Genomic DNA, 17,732 nt, shown 5'->3' on the forward strand with positions numbered 1-17,732 from the left:
TGGGGATACGGGGGGTCCCCGGGCTGGGGGAGCGGGGCCGGTACCTGGGCTCCGGCAGGCTGATCTTCTTGCTGGCCCGCGCCGCCGGGGTGCTCTTGCTCTTCTCCATCGCCATCAGGTAGCTGACATCGGCCAGCACCGCCTCCAGGTCCGCCATGTTCCCCGCTCCCCGCCGGTCGGCGCCGCCGGGCTGCAGAGGGAGGCGCCGCCGGGGGCAGCGACCCGCGACCCCGGCCCGAGCCCGGCGGGGACTCGCCCCAACGGCCGCGGGGCGGGAGCGGGCGGGGCTCAGGCCTGGTGCCCCTCGGGCCCCGGCTCTCTCCCCCGCCCCACAGCGGGGCGCGGGCCCGTCCCCCAGGGGGGCTGAGCGCCGCTGCTCCCCGGGCCGACCCCGGGTCCCTTCAGGCGCTGCCCGGAGCCATGCCGCGCTCGGGCCGGGGGGCCGGGGGCTCCGGGCGAGGGGGCCGCTCTCCTAGCGCCCCCCCGGGCTCCCCTGCCCTGCCCCGGCTCCCATCCCGCGCCGCTGCGGAGAACCGGGCGTGGGGGGGACACGCCACCCACCAAGCTGGGAGCGTCCCCGGGGCCGGGCAGCGAGCCGCGACTCGGCGCTTCGGGGCTGGACGGGGGCGGCCCGGTCGCCCCAGCAGCCACCCCTCGGAAAAGGGCAAAATTCCTGCCGAAAAGTAGCGGGCAGCGCCGGAGCCGCTCCGCTCCCCTGCTCCGGGTGGGTCAGACAGACAGAGCTGCTGCGGGGACGGGTCCGCCCCGAGCTCGGTTCTGCCCGCCGCGGAGCCCCCACCCCGGCGTGGGGCAAAGTGGCTTTTCGGCCGGGGGCTGGGGGGGTTTTGAATCGGCTGCTTGGGGCGCGCTTGTTTTCTCGCTCTCTTTTTTCTCCCCCTCCTCTTCGCTGACAGCACCACAGCTGCGGCAGGGCTGGATTTCTCTTAACAGAAAAGCTGCGATGTGAGTGACTTCCTCTCCTGGGCGATAAAACAGGGGCTCACGCAAAAATCTGGACCTGGACTTTCTCAAGCCTGGGCTTGGTTTGCTGCAGGCTGGAGGCAGAACAATACTCTTTTACGGGGTAGATTGGGGCATGAGAGGATCTACTGTGTGATTACTTCATCTGCGGCCAGCTAAATAAAACACAGTGAAATTGACTATGAACTATAGGGGGGAAACTAGACTAATACATTAGGATTAAGATTTGAACACAAGTCAAGAAATTAAAGTCATTGTTTGCATCCGATGAAGTGGGCTATAGTCCACGAAAGCTTATGCTCTAATAAATTTGTTAGTCTCTAAGGTGCCACAAGTACTCCTGTTCTTCTGTTTACATTTAGTATTTTTGTATTAATATGTATTACCCAACTATCAAAAGAAAACATTTAAATTGTGTTCTTTACTCATTATAAACTAAGGAGCAGTAAAGAGTGATTTATAAAGTTTGCCATCAGTCATAAATGATTTTTGTTTTGTTTTTCCTTAGAAGTATCAGGAATATCAAGTCTTGACCACCCAGGATTTTGCTGAAAGTCGTAAAAAGGGATGGAATACGAACATCACACTAGATTGCTTTCACTGGGGCTCTTCAAGGGTGCAGGATTCACCCCCATGCATGTATTGGGGCCTAATACACAATCTGACTAAACATCTCCTTTTCCTGCAATTGAGGGCTAGGAAGCCAGCAGCTCGGGTTTCAGTCCATTGTGATGTCAATATCCCATTAGTTCTGTAGTCCTCTACCAAAAACATCGCAACCAGATATTTCGAATGTTCATTTTTTTTAAAGGCAGAAAAAGTTCTTTGAGACTGTTTTTACACATCATAAAGAAGAAATAAAGCAAAAATGGGTATAAACACAATGTAGTTTAGTTGGTTGGGTGGTTTTGCTTTACAGCTCACCTTTAGGGATAAATTCTGCTCTGAGATAGCCATGTGTAAATCCCATTGAAGTCAATGAGATTTTAAACATACAAATCCAAAGACAGAATTTGGCCTTGTATAGTATATATCTGTGCAATGAGCACATCAGGGCCAGCCCACAACATTTTGGCACCTGAGGCGGGGAGCTCAAATGACGCCTCCATGTCCCCTCACTTGGGCCAAAACTTTGAAAGGTCTCAATTCTGCCTTCTTCCTGTTCTACTCCTCTCATGGTACTGCTCTGCTACCTACCCCAATAAAGGAGAACTAACAACTTAAATGCCTTGTTCAGAAATTTTAAGTAACACTTAACTTTCAAACGCCTGAACAGCAAATGTAACTTTTCTTGCCTGCATAGTAAACACTGGCATTTTTATCTGTTTGAATAATCAAAGTGGTGCTTTCCCTGCCTTCTTGGTTGCAAAGATTTGAACTGCTTCCTGAAGGACCACAGACTGGGCCAGCTCATGCTCTATTGAGATGGATGCAAGGCCGACCAGCCTCTCCTGTGTCATTGTGGAGCGTAGATACATTTTTATTAACTTCAGCTTTGAGAAGTTGCATTCTCCACTGGCAACTGTTACAGGAAGTGTTCGAAGTATGCGCAGAACTACAAAAGCATTTGGAAAGAGGGTGGTCATCTTATTTGTGTACATATATTCCAGAACAGCCTTTGGAGTTGATCCTGCTGAAATGTATCTTGAAAGGGCTTTCAGTTCATCACCTAAATCACTCGCATTAATATCGTGCATGTCAACACTGTCTCTAGTGCTCTGCATTGCTGGTGTAGGTCTTCTTCAGGTATAGTGAGGAGTTTTGGAATTTCATACAACATCCCAAATATACTGCTGTGTTCCTTGAGCTGCATGAAACATTCTTCAGCTGACTGTATGGCACCTGGTTAAAGAATTCAACTTTGAATTGTTGTTTGGGGTCTCTTATGGGATTATCCTGTGCTTCATAATCAAAATGTCGTCTTCTTCTGTGACTCTTGTATTCCTGAATGGGTGGGAAAATAGCTTCAGTGTGAAGCTCCTCTGCCAACGTCTGTGCACTCTTCAGAACATTTTGAAATCCCTCAACCCTACTGCAGTTGAGATATGCAGTTTTCAAATATAGTATAACTTTGTTCCTTTTAAGCTACATTTCTTCAAACATGTCGGCCAACTGGCAAATGAAAGGCTACAGGTGTGAAGTTTTAAATTAAGCTGGTTTTGAGTTCTTTATAGGCGCCTTCTTGCCCACTACTTCTATATAAAAGTTAATGATCTGATTAAAGCTACGTAAACTGTACATCAGAGGATTTAATCTAGATACAGTTTTAAAAGTAGTGTTTTAACTTTCCTACATCCATTGAGCTGGCACTGAAAGCTGGATCTGGTGAGTATTGTAATTTGGTTTCCATAAATCCTCAGATTCAAACCAAGCCCATCTCTTATATTCTAAACTCTGTGTCAGTGACTTAACATTTCTGTGGTTGTGGGGTAAAAAGCCATTCAACCTGGACACCAGCACACCAAGGTAAAAAACAAACACATCAACCTGGATAGCAGCAGTTCTGTGTTACATAACAATGTGCTTCTCAGCCTCACTCCTGAGCACTCTTACCCCAATCCAGCAAACAGCCTACGCAGGTGCTTAACCATTGTCCTCCGTTAGACTCCTCACCTGCGTGAAGCTGAGCATCTGCAAGGCCTCATGAGGTAAAGATAGTAAAATAGGAAGATGTATTCCAATGTATCAGCCTTCCTGGGGGAGGTTTCAACCCTATCCACAATTTTAGTGAGAATATTTGATTATCCATGGGTATTATACTGATCCTTTCAGAACAGGTATTTAAATCCTAACTACTTCCCCACCAACCCCCTTTCTCCATTTAGCATTACCACAACATATGCAGATATTCAAGAGTTTGTTCTCTTCTTCTGAAAGGCAGTAAGCAACGGAAGTTACTGGCAGCAATGAATTTGTCATAACTGACCTGGCTTGATAGTGTTGCTAAACATCAAAACCTCTGTGTAATCATATAGAGAAAAAAACAAATAGCAACCCATTAACATCTGCCTAATAGTACTTTACAAAGGCTTTTCTTAAGGGAAAAAATACTTAAAATGATGTTGATTATGATAATGGCTAAGACAATACCACTTAGGGCTCATAACGTTCTTTTTTATTCTCAGATGGTGTTTTTTTGCCATTATTGTCTAGATAGCCTTGAAATGTACACTTTAAAAGGTTCTTTGTGAAAATTGGTGTGAAGTCACTTTTGATAATAGCTAATGCTAAAAACGAGTTAAATTTGTTTTCTTTTGAATGCTTTCAGGTTTTATTGATGCTTTCTTTCACTATAGCAATAAACAGAACATAAAACAAATTTTGTTGTAAGAAATGCTGTTCTTTTCACGATTTATATTGAATATATATATATTTGTTATACAGTCAGATCTTGGCAATACAAAAGATTTTTGTGTATTTTTAATTGCAGCAAGGTAGTGTACATTCTGTATATACTATGCTGTAATTAGACTAGTTGCTGCATGAACCTCTTGGATATTCATATAGGTTCACCAAAACCAGATTAACAAGATCTGAATAGAAGTGTATAAATGAAAACTAATGACTCTCGTTAAAAGAACTAGACTAGCCCTGTGGCTAAAGGGCAAACATGGTGAAATTATGGTGATTACAACAATAAGAAAAATAACTTTTCTACCTTTTTGTCCAAAGTACCCCAAACTGTTGTTCAGAAAACAACAAGGAGTCCGGTGGCACCTTAGAGACTAACAGATTTATTTGGGCATAAACTTTCGTGGGTAAAAAACCTCTCTTCTTCAGATACCCACAAAAGTTTATGCCCAAATAAATCTTTAAGGTGCCACCGGACTCCTTGTTGTTTTTGCGGATACAGACTAACACGGCTACCCCCTGATACTTGTTGTACAGAAAATGTATGTTAAAAATAGAAATAGCATATTAGAAACACAGCACCACAGAACAGTATATTTGAGGTGACTGATCAGTTAGACAAACTGCTCCTAGTCAGCCTGCTTTTAAGAGAACTTTCTGATCTTTTTTAAAAAAATACTGATACATTCTGAGATCTGAATGGAAATGGCTTAGAATTCAGCATGCCAGAATCTGAGTTAGTGCATCTACAGATTACAAGTAAATAGCCATAATCTCTATAAAGGGCAAGGCCTAATTTAGATGTTAAGAATGCATGCAACACTAGTTTCTGCATCATTTTGAGAAAACGTCTGTTGGTGACGGAAGTTGGTCCAATAAAAGATATTACCATATCCACCATGTCTCTTGAATAAATTAGTTGAAGTAAATGCAGATTTCAGCCAAATAAACTCAGATTATACTTTCTGAAACTAACAGAAGATAGGTACTGCTGTGTAGAGTCAACATGGCTTTGTAAAGGGAACTCATGCCTCAACGATCTGTTGGAATTTTTGAGGGTGTCAACAAACATGTGAACAAGGGTGATCCAGCTGATACAGTGTACTTGGACTTTCAGAAAGCCTTCTTAAGCAAAGTAAGCAGTCATGGGATAAAATGAAAGGTCCTCTCATGGATCAGTAACTGGTTAAAGGATAGGAAACAAAGAGTAGGAATAAATGGTCACTTTTCACAATGGAAAGTGGTAAATAGTAGGGTTTCCCTTGGATCTGTACTGGGGCCTGTACTGTTCAACATATTCATAAATGATCTGGAAAAGGGGGTAAACAATGAGGTGGTAAAGTTTGCAGATGATACTAAATTACTCAAAAAACTTAAATCTGAAGTTGACTCAGAAGAGTTATAAAGGGATCTCACAAAACTGGGCAACAAAATGCCTGATGAAATTCAGTGCTGGTAAGTGCAAAGAAATGCACATTGGAAAACATCATCCCAGCTATACATACAAAATGATGAGTTCTAAATTAGCTATTGCCACTCAGGAAAGAGATTTTGGAGTCGTCATGCGTAGATCTCTGAAAACATCTGCTCAATGTGCAGCAGCAATCAAAAAAGCTAAAAAAGTTGGGAACCATTAGAAAATGGATAGATAATAAGACAGAAAATAGCATACCACCACCATATAAATTCATGGTACACCACACCTACACCTCAAATACTGCTTACAGTTGTGGTCACCTCATCTCAAAAAAGATATATTAGAGTTGGCAAAGGTACAGAAAGGGCAACAAAAAATATTAGGGATATGGAACAGCTTCCATACGAGGAAAGGTTAAAAGACTGGGACAGTTCAGTTTAGAAAAGAGAAGACTAAGGGGGGATATAATAGAGGTCTATAAAATCAAGAATGGTGCAGAGAAATTGAATAGGGAAGTGTTATTTACCCCTTCACATAACACAAGAAACAGGGGTCAAATCAATGAAATTAATAGGCAGCAGGTTTAAAACAAACATAACAAAGTATTTCTTCACACAACACACAGTCAACCTGTGGAACTCGTTGCCAGGGGATGTTGTGAAGGCCAAAAGTGTAACTGGGTTCAAAAAAGAATTAGATAAGTTCATGAAGGAAAGGTCAGTCGATGGCTATTAGCCAAGATGGTCAGGGATGCAATCCCATGCTTTGGCTGTCCGTAAGCTCAGACTGTCAGAAGCTGGGAATGAACAACAGGGGATGATCACTCAATATCTACCCTTTTCTGTTCATTCACACTGGAGCATCTGGCACTGGCCACTGTCAGAAGACAGGAGACCGGGCTAGATGGACCATTGGTCTGACCCAGTCTGGCTGTTCTTATGTAGTGGTGATAGGAATACTCTTGTTCAGCTTCTCTTAGAGGGATTATTAAGAGTCCAGCGGAGGGCAACAAAAATGATTAGGGATCTGGAGCACATGATTTATGAGCAGAGGCTGAGGGAACTGGGTTTGTTTAGTCTCCAGAAGAGAAGAATGAGGGGGGATTTGATAGCAGCCTTCATCTACCTGAAGGGGCGTTCCAAAGAGGATGGAGCTCGGCTGTTCTCAGTGGTGGCAGATGACAGAACAAGGAGCAATGGTCTCAAGTTGCAGTGGGGGAGGTCCAGGTTGGATATTAGGAAACACTATTTCATTAGGATGGTGGTGAAGCACTGGAATGCGTTACCTAGGGAGGTGGTGGAGTCTCCTTCCTTGGAGGTTTTTAAGGCCCGGCTTGACAAAGCCCTGGCTGGGATGATTTAGTTGGGGATTGGTCCTGCTTTGAGCAGGGGGTTGGACTAGATGCCTCCTGAGGTCCCGTCCAACCCTGATATTCTCTGATTCTATGATAGAGTCGGTTTATTTTAAGCATGTATTTTTAAGAGACTGACAAAAACCCTGAGAGCGCTGGTGGATGCTCTTTATTGGACCAATGGAAATTGAAATAAATAAATAAAATAGAACATGGAGGCCTAACATACACCATGGTGACGTTAGATTCACTATACCTGACTCTGTAAAGCCTTTCCCCACCCCCACCCCATATTCCTTACTGTATGTGTATACCTATATGGAAACCAAATGTACTGCCCATGAGTATGGATGTGCATAAGACCAAGCATGTGTGAGTATATACTTACACACACGAATGCATGTGTGCAATTGTTAGCTGTGGCTAGGCATGAAGATAAATTTGTGCATTGTTGATGCATCTGTATTAAAGTATGTCAGTGCAGTGGTATGAATGCCAGTAGAGAGATATACAATTCAATCTTTTTACAAGTGGCACATGGCCTCACTGGAGCTGAGTATAGGATTTTGCATGCATCTGCAGGAGCCAGGAAATCCTGACTGCCCTCTGGTATTCCCCCCACTACCAAATTAATAGTGCTTACAATTTTAATTTTGTACTGGAAATTCTCTACCTCAGAGAATGGCATTTGCACAGATCGCCACGGCAAAGGTGACTTTCCGGCAATATTCTCAGTTGGATATTCATTACATCAAAGTAATCATTAACTGTGCACAGAATCAACCGAGATGGTTTGTTGGATTCTTATTAGGCTTCTAGACATTCCGATAATATGTACACACTCACCACATCAGTGTACAATAACATTTAAAATAACTCAAATTTTGGAGTGTTTATATTAGAGAAATTATTGCTAAATGTTACTCTGAAAACATCTCTCACAGTTACGAGTGGTATTAATGCACAGAAATGAATCATACTTTTGGTTTAAAGGATAGTAAACAGTATTTACCTTTAATTATCACAACTGTTAACTGTGCTGCCAACTGTACAGACAGCAAGGAAATGACTGGGAGCCTCCTTCATCGAGATATCTTTGTGGGAAATACTGTTAGAGAACGACTTGATTATAGCGGATAGCTGCATGAAAGACCTCCCTCTGCTGGAGTGTCATGAAGCTTATGTCTAGAACGATACCCTCCATCATTACTTCGTTTAGCTCTTGATCAGAAGGACTCTGATTATTGGTCTTTTATCTGCGTAAGCTGCCAACCAGAGAAATTACATTTTGCCACCTTCTCTACCTTCTGCATTGAAAATAATGACATGATTGAAAGCTGAGAGGAAAAATCCTATTTGATCACAAAACATGGATCAAATTCAACAGAGTGAAAACAATACTCACCTTCTTCACATACTGAGTGTTTGTGAGCATACATCAATGAATGTCCGTAAAGTGCTCTGAGAATGTAAAGAGCTAAGTAAATACTAATGATTATTATTTGTAATAATTAATACAAATCAGAAATGTAGAAGAAAGGGAAGAACAAGCTCCAACAACACACATCCCCACCTACCCTTATAAATTGAATAGGATGGGATATACCCACATGAGCCATCTCTCAAGGTACAAAAGATGAGAGGGTAGGGGGACTCAAACCTTACACATTCAGCTTTGTTCATATGACATGACAGAAAGAGACAGTTGTTCTGTTTGTTTAATGCATTCTTCCTGGAACAAGTTTTATAGATGAAAAGTTCAGTATTATTACTGGTATCAATTTATTAATTATGACTTACATAATACAAATAATGTGCTAGCAGAAATCAAATAAAAAATTAAAACAAACTTTTTTAAAAAAAAGCCTCACATCATTTTCCCCTTGGAGAGAAAAAAGGAGAAAAGAGTACCAGACATCACAGATGCTAGTCACATCTGTTAATGCATTTCTGGAAGCCACTCAGATACTACGTTGATTGGGTGGGTGGGGGGTTTATAATAACCTGAACAGAATAGAACAGTTGATTAGAGACACAGAAGAAGACAAGATACCTTCCCCAAAAAGCTTACAATCTAAAGAGGCAATGTATAAATGAGTGAAAGTGTCTGAGTGATGAAGTTTGCATGTCTTTCTAGTTGCATGATTCTTGTGTCTGTCTGTCTCTGTCCATCTGATTAATACTTCTTTAAGGGAAGACAAAGTAGGGATTCAATCTCTTCATCGTTATGTATGAAAACGACAATGAATCCTCAAAATTTTAGCACAGTCTATGAGTATAGAATGATCATTTTGAGAAATTATTTTTAATTAGCTTATGAGTTAAAATTATCTTAATAGAATAGTGCAGACGTACACCCATTGGAAAATGGGAGGTAGTGCTCTCAGTCCCATTGAATTATGCATCACAGATATTAGGAAAGATGGGATATTAATGGCCACCAAATCCAGCCTCTTGAAGAAATCGTAGAGTTCCTCTACTTTGCCTCCCTAAGTATTAACGCAATTTTCTTTCTGAATCACTTTGTGAAGGAGTCTCAAGGACTATTCTAGGAAGACTATTTCATGTTCTTTATCTTTGCACCATGAGGGACTATTACAAATGCCTTTTTGTGGCAAGTTGCCACCATTATGAGTCCATATTTTTTCTTAGAAAATATAGCTGGGTGTTATCTAAAAGTGTCATTCGCCATCAAACATGGGTGCTTTAATAGTTTAACTAGAAATGTGTCCTGTAGGGACAGAGATTAAGAACAGAGGTGAAACTCAGGCAATTTCCTGCCCCTTGTCAAGTTACAGCTTTGTTTCCCTAACTATGTTGCATTCTCTCCAAGGCTGTACAATGTCCAATACCAAGGATGAGGTACCTAGAGCCGGAGACTATTAAACATGTCCGTAGCAGGGCAGGAGTACACCAGCAGTGTGCCAAGGATTCTCTCAGGGTTTGGGTTCTCTGGTTGCTAAATTTCACTCCCTCTGTCTAATGGAAAAAGTTTTAATTAAATAATACACCAACAATTATTAAGCAAATGTAAAATCTCATTAAAAGCATGCCAGTGATTTTCTATAAATGCCACTAGTTGAACTGTGAAGTACAATAATAATTAAAAAGTTTGAGCCTCAGATTTGTCCTTACGGCGACTCAGGAAGACCAGAGCTTTAAAAACCCCACTCCTAAGCGACCAGAGGAGCTAACGAACAGGAGCGGCTAAGAGGGGAGATTTGCGAGGGAGACTAGAGGGGCAAGTGTGAGGAGGGGCTAGATAAATTTAACATTCTTTAAACTGAAAGCCAAAAACAGGAGTAAAAAGAAAATGCAGGCGGAAGTCCAGCAACAGAGTGGGGACTACCCAGTTTATTGCACCCAATGCAGCATGTCTGATTACAGGTGGCATGTGTGTGCATTTGGTGCAAGGAGCTCCTGGCCCTCAGAGCCCATGTACAGGTTTGGGGACCAGAGTGGCAGAGCTGGAGGAGCTAAGGGAGACAGAGAGGTACATAGATGAGACTTTCTGGGACCCAGTAGAACAGTCCCACCCCCAGGCTGACAGCCTCTGTGCTGTTGAGGAGGATGAAAGTCTCAGGGAAGGAGAACATCCAACTGGAGCAGAGGGAAACTATCCCATAGTTGGGACCCTCCTTCCAGAAGATGTTGTGGCATCCTCTCGCACTGAGGATACATCTCCAGGGGAGGGAATTCCAGTTATTAGGAAGAGACAGGTATTAGTAATGGGCGATTCGATCATTAGAAGCTTAGATAGCCATAGGCACCAACTCTGTGGGTGCTCTGGGGCTGGAGCACCCAGTGGGTGCTCTGCACCCACTGGCAGCCAAGTTCCCCTCACCCACCACCCCACCTCACCTCCTCCCCTGGTGACTTGGGGGAAGAGGATGAATGGGAGAGGGAAGAGGATGGGGACTTTGGGGAAGGGGTGGAATGGGGGCGGGGAGGGGGTGGGGCAGGGGCGGGGTGAGGTCAAGTACCCACCGGGAACAGTGGAAGTCGGCGCCTATGTAGATAACTGGGTTTATGATGACCGGGAGAACCACATGGTGACTTGCCTGCCTAGTTGCAGATCTCTCGAGATATCTAGATAGACTTATGTGTAGTGCTGGGGAGGATCTGGTGGTCGTGGTACATGTAGGTACCAATGACATAGGGAAGGATAGGAGAGAGGTCCTGGAGGCCAAATTTAGGCTGCTAGGTAAGAGGTTGAAGTCCAGGACCTCCATGGTAGAATTCTCTGAAATGCTTCCAGTTCCATGCACAGGACCAGTTAGACAGGCAGAACTGCAGGGTCTCAATGCGTGGATGAGACGATGGTGTAGGGAGGAGGGGTTTAGATTTATTAGGAACTGGGGAAACTTTTGGGACAGGAGGAGCCTGTACAGGAAGGATGGGCTCCACTTAACCCAAAATGGAACCAGATTGCTGGCACTTAAAATTAAAAAGGTCGTTGAGCAGTTTTTAAACTAAGGGCTGGGGGAAAGCTGACAGGTGCGGAGGAGCATGTGGTTTGGACAGAGACATTTCTTAGGGGAGGATCTACTGATGGAGATTCTCTATGTCCTAGTAAGGAGGAGAGGAGGGAAGATGATAACATACAGGTAGGATCTGATGAAAAACACATAAATGAAAAAAAGTCTCATTCAATTACATCATGTAATGGCAGACAGCTAAAAAGTGACAAGTTTTTAAAGTGCTTATAGACCAATGTTAGGAGTCTAAATAATAAAATGGGTGAACTAGAGTGCCTCGTATTAAATGAGGATATTGATATAATAGGCATCACAGAAACTTGGTGGAATGAGGATAATCAATGGGACACAGTAATACCAGGGTACAAAATATATCAGGAGGACAGAACAGGTCGTGCTGGTGGGGGAGTGGTGCCATATGTGAAAAAAGCATAGAATCAAATGAAGTAAAAATCTTAAATGAACCAAACTGTACCATAGAATCTCTATGGATGGCAATTCCATGCTCTAATAATAAGAATATTGCAGTAGGGATATATTACTGACCACCTGACCAGGATGGTGATAGTGACTGTGAAATGCTCAGGGAGATTAGAGAGGCTATTAAAATAAAAAACTCAATAATAAGAGGGATATCCCCATATTGACTGGATATATGTCACCTCAGGACAGGATGCAGAGATAAAGTTTTTTAACATCTTAAATAACTGCTTCTTGGAGCAGCTAGTCCTGGAACCCACCAGAGGAGAGACAATTCTTGATTTAGTCCTAAGTGGAGCACAGGATCTGCTCCAAGAGGTGAATATAGCTGGACCACTTGGTAATAGGGATCATAATATAATTAAATTTAACATCCCTGTGGCGGGGAAAACATGACAGTGGCTCAACATGGTAGCATTTAATTTCAGAAAGGGGAACTACACAAAAATGAGGAAGTTAGTTAAACAGAAATTAAAAGGTACAGCGCCAAAAGTGAAATCCCTCCAAGCTGCATGGAAACGTTTTAAAACACCATAATTAGAGGCTCAACTTAAATGTGCCCCCCAAATTAAAAAACATAGTAAGAGAACCAAAAAAGTGCCAACGTGGCTAAACAACAAAGTAAATGAAGCAGTGAGAGGCAAAAAGGCATCCTTTAAAAAGTGGAAGTTAAATCCTAATGAGGAAAATAGAAAGGAGCATAAACTCTGGCAAATGAAGTGCAAAAATATAATTAGGAAGGCCAAAAAAGAATTTGAAGAACAGCTAGCCAAAGACTCAAAAAGTAATAGCAAAAAAATATTTAAATACATCAGAAACAGGAAGCCTGCAAAACAATCAATGGGGCCACTGGACGATTGAGGTGCTAAAGGAGCACTCAAGGACGATAAGGCCATTGCGGAGAAACTCAATGAATTCTTCGCATCTGTCTTCACGGCTGAGGATGTGAGGGAGATTCCCAACCCTGAGCCGTTCTTTTTAGGTGACAAATCTGAGGAATTGTCCCAAATTGAGGTATCAGTGGGGCATTATTATTGCATGCATTTTCTGTGCAACACTTGAGAAAAGATGTGAATCGTTATGTTTTTCCAAATTTTGAGAGGAGGCAACAGGAAAAAAAAGTATTTCCCGAGACTGTTCAACAGGCTGGCTCCTCCTCTGCCAGACCCGATGCGCCCTGTCCGAGCAGCTAGCGCAGGAAGTGTTCGGCCGGTGGATCAGCATTGGCTATGTACAAATGCCGAGCTATGCCGCAGTATCGAGCATTCAGATGTTTTGTGCCGTGTGTTTGCTGAGGGCCGAGAAGGAACAGGAGAGGATCACCTACAGTTTTTTCCCCCACAAAGAACTGTCCATGCCCATCAGCACTCATTATAGTAATAATGCTCTTCTATAACAGGCAAACAGCTACTAATGCCATTGACTGGCTGGACTCTAGGACATGATGACATTCTACATCCCCTATGACTGGATAGCAAGGCTTTTGCACTTTAATAGAAATAAATATGTGAAATGGAGCAATCTAGACTCTGCTAGCTGAGGGCAAAGAGTAGCAGTAAATGATTAACACTGTGACTTTGCTGATATCAATACTTCTAAAAGAAAGATCTTTCCATTCTTAAATACTAAGTACTAAATACTTAAATACTTGATACCCCTCTCACTTACACTAGTGTGAATTGGGAATAGTTTTATTGAAGTCAGTGGAGTGAGACCAACATATTATTAATTATTTATTTGTATTATTGTAGCACCTAGGAGCCCTCCTCATGGACCAGGACCCCATTGTGCGTGGCGCTGTACAAACAGAGAACGAAAAGACAGTGTCTATTCCAAGGAGCTTACAACAGAAGTATTCAACAAGAGACAACAGATGGACACAGTCAGACAGCAGAGTACAAGTAAGCAACGAGACAACACCGGTCAGCATGACAGGCACTGAACTCAGCACTTCAGCAGCCTTGCCATTATCAAGTTTTTTTTGCAGGCATCACAGCAGAGGAGAGTTTCAAGGAGAGATCTGCAAGAGAATAATGATATTTAGGGGGAGCTTCTCCCAAGTGTGAGGGCCAGTGGTGAGAAAACACAAAAATGCTTGTTTGAACATTTGACAAGTGGGTGTTGCAGGCTCGCATCATTGGCTGATCAGAGGTGGGACCCCGAATGAAGATGAGAGGAAGGATGGAGTTAGGTCCTGAAGGGCCTTGAAAGTGAAGACAAACATCTTGTGTTTGGCGGTGTCACTGCGACCAGGCTTTTGGGGCCTCTGTGGCTGAAATGACTCATTGAGGGAGAAGGAGATAGCCAGGCACTACAAGTAACATGTTAAAAACACCCAAGTGACTTTGGAGCCTAGGTCACATTTTCAACAGTGACTTAGGCACTCAGGCACCTAAATCCCATTCACTTGCAATACGACTTGGGCTCCTAAGTGCCTACATCACTTCTGAAGATAGAACTTAAGTCCTTTTGAAATTTTTACTCTCTGATCCCGATCCAACCTCCAGTGAAATCAATAGGAGCCTTTCCAGCCAGCCTCAAAGGCAGAGTTTCTCCAAAATCATCCCCCAAGATTATTGACAACAACCCTGGTTCTCACTCCCGGGATTTAGTGCATGGACTTGAATCACTGTATTTAAAGTGTGCCACCTTCCTCAAAGACAATGTCTGCCTATTTCTTCCTGTACTGAAGATTTTCTCTTCTGTGCATGATAAGGCAATTAATAACATGACACTCCGCACAACCTCAGCTATTCCCTGTTAAGTGATACATATTTGTTCCATTCACCCAGTGTACATAATTTCAGATTACAGATTGGTCAATTTATACAATTAGCCCCGGGGCGGAATGGGGGTGGGCATGGAGATATTTCTCTCTAATTATCATACTTCACCATAAAACTGAGCAGCTGGTTCCTAAACCATTGTTTTTATATTTTGCAATTTATGATGGAAAATGTTTTTTAACACAACTGACTGAGATCATTACTATACACGGGTTTCCAACACATGCATTTTTTTTTCTAAAGCCAAATTATTTCAAACTGTTAAACATACTGTACTCTATATAATATACTGTAGTCTATATAAGCATAGCTCTGACGACAATTAATTCTATTGTGTAAATGAGCATAAAAATATTTGAACTTCTATAGAAGTAACCAGCCCAGGAAATTAGGGATAGCGAATACTTTCTTTTTTGTGAGAATGTGCAAAGTAACAAGGTTGTTACCTCCTCTCACTCTGATCCCTGGGAGGTAATGCAATCTTTAACTGTAATTTGTAAGGAACAAGTTCTCAATGCCTTATTTAATTAGGGGGAAATGGCAACATTTCTCGTCAGAGGTACAAGGACTGAATTATCTATTGACCTCATCCACCCTGCACCCACCACGATCCAGAACAATTAATCAAATGACTAAAATTGGCACTTGGAAACTTCAAGCATTTTTGCAAGAACCTTCATGTGTTGAATCTACCAGCATTTTTATGCCATGCCCATTATGGTGGTACCTCAGTGCCTATTATTACTCATCAGTTTTATTTTTTGAGAACATAGGAGTTAAAAGCTCTAATGCTTGAAACTATTTTCTAACATGAGCCTTATTACTGTATCAGAACCGATTTCTAGCATCTACTAGAAAGCCTTCTGTCATAGTTACTGCATATCTACAAGCCTTCTTATGCCCTGCAGGGAGTCATACATTTTGCAAGAAGTCTTGATAATGCTCTGTAAACCCTTAACCTGTTCATGGGTTATTTCTTGCTTCACTTGCAATGCAGTGATGCTTCAAAGATCAGGATTTCACACAAGGCAGGTTTAAATTCTTTGGGTTCAGTGATTCCAGGCAAAGTCTAACTTCTTCTGGGCATTAACACTGTCGTTACAAATTAGAACTACTCATGAGTGCTTTGATTTTTCAAAAACAACGAGGAATCCGGTGGCACCTTAAAGACTAACAGATTTATTTGGGCATAAGCTTTTGTGGGTAAAAAAAAACCACTGAAGCTTATGCCCAAATAAATCTGTTAGTTTTTAAGGTGCCACCGGACACCTTGTTGTTTTTGTGGATACAGACTAACACGGCTACCTCTCTGCTATTTGATTTTTCAGTACCCCTCCTCCTGTTGTCTAAAAGCCTCTTCTTCTCTGGCCATTCTTCCTCTTATTACCAAATGTCTCATGTGTTTAATTAAAGACAAATAGGTGTTAGGAATTCTAACATAAAAAGATGGGGCAGTGTTTTGTGAGGTACTTTTTGAAAGTAAACAAACCTTTCCACCTGGAAGTTGTTTCTCAGTTGGCTCATCTTCTCTTTCATTCTTCGTTCTAATCATTTCTCCTCCTAGATTCAGTATTCAGATATATATAAAACTACCCGTTTAATCCTGCAGCCCTTTCTTAGGTGAGTAATTAGTAGCCGTAGTAAATATCTATATTATGGGAGCACCCAAATGCCCTGCTGAAGTCAAGTATTTATACGCACAAGAGACATAGGGGCCAGCATGATAACACTTAATGTTTCAGATAAGTCGCATCAGCTGTCTCACGCTGGGGTTCCTTGCTCTTCTGTTTGAGGTGGAAAAGATTCTAACCTTAATGTTCTTGCCAAGTGAAGAGAAAGTTCTAAAATAACAATCAAAACATCTCAAAGAATCCCCATTGGTTTTGTTCCCTTTTCTAATCTCTCCTCCTTGGTTAGGGATAAGATAAGAACATTCTGTCCCCCATACTTTAACACATGCTTTGCTGGCCCGTGAACACTTTTGAGGAGGGGAGAGGGCAAAGGCAGAGCTAATAAGGAAGAGAGCATGAGGAGAGAACATTGGGGGGAAATGTAACAACTGGAGTCTGAAAGCATTATCTTCAAATATTTACTCAAATGAAAAAGTGAAAACAGAGAATTTGCTTTAACTGTGTAAATGTCCCTTTTGCTAGAGATGGATTTCATTGCCTGGGGTATTCACAGAAGCAACGCACTTTAAGGAATATTTGCAGAAAGCAAATTTTTATCTCAAATTATTCATATTGGAAACTTTTTCTAACAGTTGTGGTAACCCATGCAGAGGGAGAAGCTTTCGAGCTTACACAGAGCTGACACGGCAACACCACCACAGCATCTAAACTTTTACAGACAGACTCCGCTCTTTATTTCCCTTGGTTTCCTTTCCCGCACACAGTTGCAAGTTATTTACACAGAGAAATGTAAACATCTTAATCATGGGGGGGGGGGGGGGAATCCTGCACTTTTGCCACTAGCAAGGAATTTCACCTTGCTTGTGAACTAAGGCAGCAGACACCTGACATCAAAAGGAATCTCTGTAATTTGGGCCACAAGTCTAATTAATCCACACTAGCAGCAATGGGTGTCACTTTTAAATCACAACAGTTCCGTGCACTGGGTTTTTCTCAGCAGCAAATCCCAATTGCTTGCTAGACATGGTCAGAACATTTTCAGCTACAGGAAATTTTGCTGAGACATTGCAGTTTTGCTGAAGTTTTCAACAGGCAAGGAAAGAGCACTCATGGTTAGGGCACTATCATGAGATGTGGGGGAGCTGGGGTCAAGTCCCCGATTCACCCCAATTACTCTGCAGCAGGGATGTGAACCGGCACGGCCAGCATACAAGCACTCTCCCTTTCCTTCCTGGAGTGAAGAGCTCGGATTCTGAT

General features: G+C 42.5%; 1 protein-coding gene across 1 annotated transcript in view; it reads right to left on the reverse strand.

Moving 5' to 3' along the window:
• GRK3 (G protein-coupled receptor kinase 3) overlaps positions 1 to 233 on the reverse strand; it is a 128,362-nt gene extending 128,129 nt beyond the window's left edge. Inside the window, exon 1 of the mRNA XM_034791036.1 lies at positions 45 to 233. Within this exon, the coding sequence (XP_034646927.1) occupies positions 45 to 157 (113 nt within the window). The 5' untranslated portion in view covers positions 158 to 233. The remainder of the gene's footprint in view (positions 1 to 44) is intronic.
• Positions 234 to 17,732: the final 17,499 nt, after the last annotated feature.

This window comes from Trachemys scripta, chromosome 15 (genome assembly GCF_013100865.1).
Source record: "Trachemys scripta elegans isolate TJP31775 chromosome 15, CAS_Tse_1.0, whole genome shotgun sequence".
NCBI lineage: Eukaryota > Metazoa > Chordata > Testudines > Emydidae > Trachemys > Trachemys scripta.